Here is a 6,581-nt window from a genome sequence, read left to right on the forward strand (position 1 = left end):
ATGTTCATCTTTAATGCAATTAAAGCAAGTCCTGGTGGATTTTATCAATGAATATCTATCAAAGGGCGACGCTTGTACAAATTTTGGGCATTTTATGACGTTGTGAGCTTCTGAACAAAGCGGACATTTATTTACTGGATTCGACGTAACAACAAATGACGCCTTGTTGTGACCTTTAGGGCCACCTAAATTAAACGATTTCAGGCGAGCAACTCCTGCGGGATCCGGACAACAATCTAACACCTTACAATGCGACTCAATAAAGGTTTCTAGATCCTCGCGAGTTGCAAAATCAATCTTCTGAGTCCGACATTCGGCCTCAAAGGCTTTCCTAGTATTCACGCCTACCTTGTCTAATAGAATGCTAAACCACAGAAAATCTTCTAAATTGTCAGCAATTTTTAACGCTTCCAAGGCCCCGCGATGCTCTTTGAAGCTATCGAGAACTGAGCGAAGTGCCTTTGCAGATTCCTTTGTTAGCTTTGGGATGGACATAATCCCGTGAAAAAATTGAGCAGCCAGTTATCGTTTATCGTCGTACCGGTCTGTTAAAATTTTATATGCTATCGGATAATTATCCTCTGATAATGTCAGCGATTTTATCAGGTTTAACGCTTCGCCTGACAGGCAACTTAGCAAATACTGAAATTTGTCAACGGGTGGTAATGATTCGTTATTATGAATGGCCGTATTGAATGTTTGAATAAACGGATACCATTTTACAAAATCGCCATGGAAGTTTCGCAACGAGATTTTTGGTAAACGAATATTAGTTTGTCTCATTGTTTGACTATGATTATTAGGAGTGGGAGTATTCAATGGCGAGGACGCGGGAAAAAGTTCGTTATATGCGACTCCGGTTTCACAATATAACCGATCAAATTCTTTCCTCACCGCATCTTCGCTTTCAAAATCTGGTTCGGTTGAACTAGACAGACAAGAAATATCCGACGTGTGATATTTTCGAAAATCCTGCACAACGTCCTCAACGCGCTGATACCGAAATGACAATAAACACTTGAGCGTAATCTGCAGCAACGCAGAGGAGGCCACGTCGTGGATCTCTACCATCTGATTATACGCAAGGGCTCGCATTGCTTTAGCCTCCTTCAGTTTTACCGCCATTACAAATCTTACGAACCTGTCTCAACACAACGCAAATCTTACGAACACGTGTTTCGCTTCCGTTAGCACCCTTGTTTAAGGTCAAGCAACCCTACCAATTCTACTGAACAAAGAAATAGACGCAAAAGCGTGCACGCGAAATATATAAACAGCTTTTGCAGTGTATCACGAAACAAATATACTGTAAACCATGAGGTAATTAAACAATCCGGCTCGAAGGACCATATGTTTACGACGCAAGTTATATATATACAAACAACAATATGGGGAAAATGGACAACGGACGCACCCTAATTGCACCAATCTTCCGCTACGATTCACTTGATTCTACGATTAGGAGGCGAGGGGGCCTCTTGCACCAACAAAATAACAACGACGACAAAAAAGGCCACCACGAGGTGTTGCAGCCTTGATGCTTAACGAACATCAACCGTTTCTTCTGTTTTTGAATTTTTCTTCTACTAGAGGGCGGCCTTCGTGTGTGGGTGGGGATGATCTTAGCGTGGTAATTAAGGGTAGGCAATAAGAGGGTGGACATGAATTGCTGCTTGCCTAACTTCCCGCAATCGTAAACGTATATACGAAACAGACGTTGTTGCTTATTAATATTACTTCTGCTTTTTCTTTTGCCTACGTTTTTTCGTGGTTTACCTATTGTTTTGCTCAATGACTGTCATATCACTTTTATCTAATTCGACAGGTACCTACGTCGAGATTGTCATCAAAAAAATTTAAAGGGAGTTTATTTTCTGCTTGTAACAAGGATCTTAGATTACGGTTTTCCTCTTTCATTGTTTGTACTTCTTCTTGAAGTTCATTAATTTTGCCTAGTAATTTACTAGTTACATCACTAAGTTGCTGAGCGATGTAAGATTTCAGGTCTTCATAAGGATCACTAGTTGCGTCACTTTTAAGTTTAGTGTTACTACGCGTCATATTGTTTAACAATTAATTTTTTGTTAAGTTTAGTTAACACCGAAATTCGGCACGTCTATTCACCACGGAGACTCAGTGTTACGATAGACTGTACTAGAATTATCTAGTTCTCGTTGTATAGGGCTGGAGTTACTTTGGGACTGGAATAGTGTTCTTTTCGGTCCGTTAACTAGATAATTCTAGTACAGTCTGTCGTAACCTTCAATCGTAAACACATCAAACTTTCTTTGACAGTTCCTACATTTGATAGCGAAAATTACTAGTCTCGCGCTATCTTTGTCTAGCACATAGGTTAGGTTCCTCTCTCTGTGTCTAAAAGTAATAATACATCTAGTGGCTTTAGAGGATCTAGCTTACTGTGATCTAGCTAGAGACGACACGGTTCGTTCATATTTTAACGTTTATTAATTATCGAGAACTGTCATGTGTCAATCCGATTATGTTAAGAAATACAAACACTTTACTATTATTTCAGAACTTGCATGTGTGCCTTTATCAACATTTCTGTTCAATTCTCACAAACTTGGAAAAATTAATTTTTTATCCTGTCACCAGTTAAGCAGTCGGCTTGTGAGCCCTCCATCTTCATCATCCAAGAGAAAAGGAATGGCGTTGCATCGTGCGGTTGAGTTGTTAAAAATGTTGCTTATTGGCGTACGAATTTAACTGTAATGTTATTTGAAAGCATTATTATTGATTTATTGGAAAAGTCTTCCCAAAAATGTCAGCGTGTAATCAGATCGACAAACGCAACACAAGGGCTGCAGCAGTGATTTAAGTTTATTCAAGATCAAGCGGTGTCGGATATGATCACTGTCCTGACACCATAGACAAACTCAGATAAGACGCGTAGAAACATATGACGAATCTGGAAACATGGCGAATTCGCCGTCTGGACATTGAGTAAATGTAAAAATGAAAACCGCGCATCACGTGGCTCTGTTTATGGAAAGTTGCAGTTGCATGTGGTCCACCATTACTCATTTCTGTGAGATCAACTCCTTTGAACGTTGTTTTGTCTATGCCTGACACTTATCCACCAAATGCAATCCCCCAGCTATTGTGTAGCACTCTCCGCGCGCAGTAGTGTCGACCACTCGATGCGGTCAGCTACATCGAGTGCAGTGGCGGGACCTGATACTCGCGTGTTTGCAAACTGATGTAACAAATAAATATAAAAAATTAAAACTAAACGTATTCTTCAAAATTATAAAAGACGCTTATAGCTAATACGACCTGCCAAATGACCACTCTGCACGTGGACGTAAACACTGAGGGCTTCATACAAGTAATAAACATCGACCATCGTGATATCGGGTAGCAGCTCCCGACCGTCCGACACGTTTACGCCAAGGCATCCCCTCTCTCGCGCGCGCCACTGTTACGTACTTGGTAGATAGTTGTCAGGCCTTTAGATATGATAGAAATGAAAGCAATACTTATTTTATTTTCAAACGTCATATAACTGACACTTATATGACGCTCTTACCGGGGTTTAAGTGTCATTTCTATGACACCGTGTTTGAGCGGCGCATAAGTACTACTTATACTCCGCCGGCGTATAAATATAGTTATTTATGTATTAAGGGCATAATCAGGGAGATTGTGGCACGAGGGATTGTTTAAAGCCCGACGAAGGAGGGCTTTTAATTTCCCGAGTGCCACAATCGACAATTATGCACGTGGTACATACAACGTTTTATTCTATTTTAGTTTCTAAACTATTTTCAACGAAATATTGAGTATTTTCGGCAAGACTGTGTGAATTGTGCCGATGCGAATTTTAATACATAGCTGGCTATTATTTTGATGTTGTTATGGATACCACGTTGATTATTTGATAATTCGTTTTTCAAAATGTAAATTAAAGAAGCGGAAAGCCTTTATTCAAACGAAAGTTTAGAAGAATTTGAAGTCGGTCAGGTAATGATTTGATAAAATATTATTTTTCCAACTTAAGAAAAACGTTGAATATCGAAGCGTGTTTGAATAATTAATTGATTAGTGTAAATGAACAATCAATTATTGCTTAGCAATTTTTGACAGATTTGTGCTAAAAAGACCAATTTAAGCCCGCATTTGGGTGCTTATAAATAAGATTATGGTTCTAAAATAGAATAAACACATTTATACTCCGCCGGAGTATAAATATGTGAAAATCATAGTGCTTGTCAACCATAGTAACCATGGTAAGTGAAATCAAGGCAATTCCTTAATGAAGCAAGAAGATAGGAAATAATCATTACAAAAGAAGATTAATCGTTTGAAAATAAAATATTGTATTTCATTCGGAGTTTAAGTGACTTCATGTGACTCGTATGGACTTAATTCGCATCGCTATCGCTCGGCGTTTAATCGTCCATACTCGACACATAAAGTATCACTTAAACTCCTAATAAAATAAATATCTATTATTTTTGGTTGTTGTTCATTTGATGTTTTGATACCTCAAGTATAAAATAAGTCTAATAAATCGATAAAAATCTAATTTGTGAACAACTATGTGTCAGGTACGACAAATGTCAGCGTGACAGTTTTCCCCGGTAGCTAGCAGTCTCTACTACCACAAGATTTCATTGTTGAATTGACCTTATTAGACGTCGAGTAAATAGAAGCCGGTGATAAAGCGAGAAATCTGGAAATCGAAAAGATTAACACTATTAATCATACGGTTATACAGTTGGGATTTTTTGAGAAAATCTAGGGTAAAAAATCAGTGTGAATTCATAAGCCACAAATACTTGAACAGTAAAAATAAAAGATAATAAGTAGGGATGTACCGACTAGTAGCCGACCGGTCGGATAAGCCGACTATTCGGCCGTTTTTCATCGTCGGCTGCAGTCGGCGACTAGTCGGCTAAACAGGCGATCGGTCGGCTTTTTTTATTAAAATTAAAATAGTATATAAAACAATTAAACCCGGTTTACAGAACCTCAATTAAATATTTAATTGCGATTTAATTTTTAACCCCGCGTTAAAGTATCATGTGACCGACTCTACGCCAATCAGACGTCGCTAATGGCCTTGTTAAATGCGCGATCAACTTAAACTCAGTTAAAATATTGTATAAACTGGCCCTAAATTGTGTTATTCTTTATTTTTGTACTGAGTTACTAAAAAAATTAAATGTTAAAATTATCCAAACAAACTTAACACATTTTTTGGAAAACGAAGGAACTTTAGTTATTCCTTTTATTAAAATAGAACAAACCTTTAAGGTAGCCAGAGAAATAGAAAAAAAAAACATATTGTCGCATTTATAAACCGGTTTTAGCAAAGCCGAACAGTCGGCCGACTAGTCGGTTTTTACTGGCCGAACAATCGGCCAGTCGGTTAGTCGGCCAGACCTACAGTCGGTACATCTCTAATAATAAGGCCTTCTTGAAAACTAAGTACTGAATCGTTCATGTGAAAAAGCTAAAACGGCAAGCGTTACTCACAAGAAAAATTTAAAAATATACACAGTTGATAACAATTGTTGTAAACAGCTGTGGGTGGGTATTCCAAGTTCTCCAACATTTGGAATAACCTTCAAATACCAGTGCAGTTTTCGACACGAATTTGTTACCTAATTTTTTCACACCATCCACGGAATTTAAAGTAACAATGGTAATCCCTAAGCTTACTCTGGTTTTCTCTTGATGTATTGGCCATTTCAACCCTAAGAGTTTGATAAAAGCTTCTGATTTTCAACCTAGTAGTAATGTAAAAGGCATTTAATTATGAAAAAGATGACGAAGTTTTAGGTAATTTTCATTTATAGAATCCAAGAGCTTGTGGTGTCGTGTAATCTAGATCTTGATTTTTACTTATGACATCAGCATTGATTAAACTTAAATATAACATGATCCATAAAATAAGGTATTTTGCCTTCTACCTCTTGAGATACGTCCCTGATGAAAGAACATAAGAAGACTTGATTATCACAGTTTTTAAATACCGTGGAGAACACACATAACTACCATTAGTTCTCAAATTACTAAAAATTAAGGGAAGCAGTCCCTACATTTGTATATTTCCGACCAGAATTTTAAATTTAATTTTTATCTTCGCTATTGTTGTTTAATCATGTATCGATAAATAATCTGATATTTTTTAAAATTAGGAATTGTTTAATAACGATTTTTATCTGATTTAAAAATTCCACGTATTTTTTTTTATCATCGTCTTCAAAATTGTAAAACTTCAGCCAAAAACTTGCCTAATAATCATCAACAACAAAAATACAAAAATAAACAGGGAATCATAGAAGATATTCTCAAGAAATTTTTTTAATAAAAAGAGAATATAGAAAACAACACATTTTAGTTTCAATTAAACAGGTTTTTTGAACTGCAAAGTACTATTATAAAAAGAAATTCTATTTAACAAACATAACCCCCGTTAGATATTGCTCAAGCAGTAAAACGAAGAGTTGACGCTTAGTTTCACATGCAACCTTTACCGAAAAGTTGCTTCCTTGACCTATGGAATCATACGCCGATAATTTAAATTAAAGATAACTAGAAGCTGATAAAAG

The 6,581-nt window shown here is 36.9% G+C and overlaps 1 protein-coding gene across 1 annotated transcript; it reads right to left on the reverse strand.

Annotated features, from left to right (window-relative positions):
• Positions 1 to 522: 522 nt before the first annotated feature.
• Positions 523 to 1,125, reverse strand: LOC135137358 (uncharacterized). Its single transcript, XM_064066981.1, has one exon. It carries the CDS (start codon positions 1,123 to 1,125, stop codon positions 523 to 525), a length of 603 nt encoding a protein of 200 aa, XP_063923051.1.
• Positions 1,126 to 6,581: the final 5,456 nt, after the last annotated feature.

This window comes from Zophobas morio, unplaced genomic scaffold (assembly GCF_036711695.1).
Source record: "Zophobas morio isolate AGI-343-1 ecotype UQ-CSIRO unplaced genomic scaffold, CSIRO_AGI_Zmor_V1 ptg000029l, whole genome shotgun sequence".
Lineage (NCBI taxonomy): Eukaryota > Metazoa > Arthropoda > Insecta > Coleoptera > Tenebrionidae > Zophobas > Zophobas morio.

Coding starts and splice junctions, on each gene's coding strand:
- LOC135137358 (XM_064066981.1), bottom strand. CDS start 1,125: ATGGCGGTAAAACTGAAGGAGGCTAAAGCAATGCGAGCCCTTGCGTAT.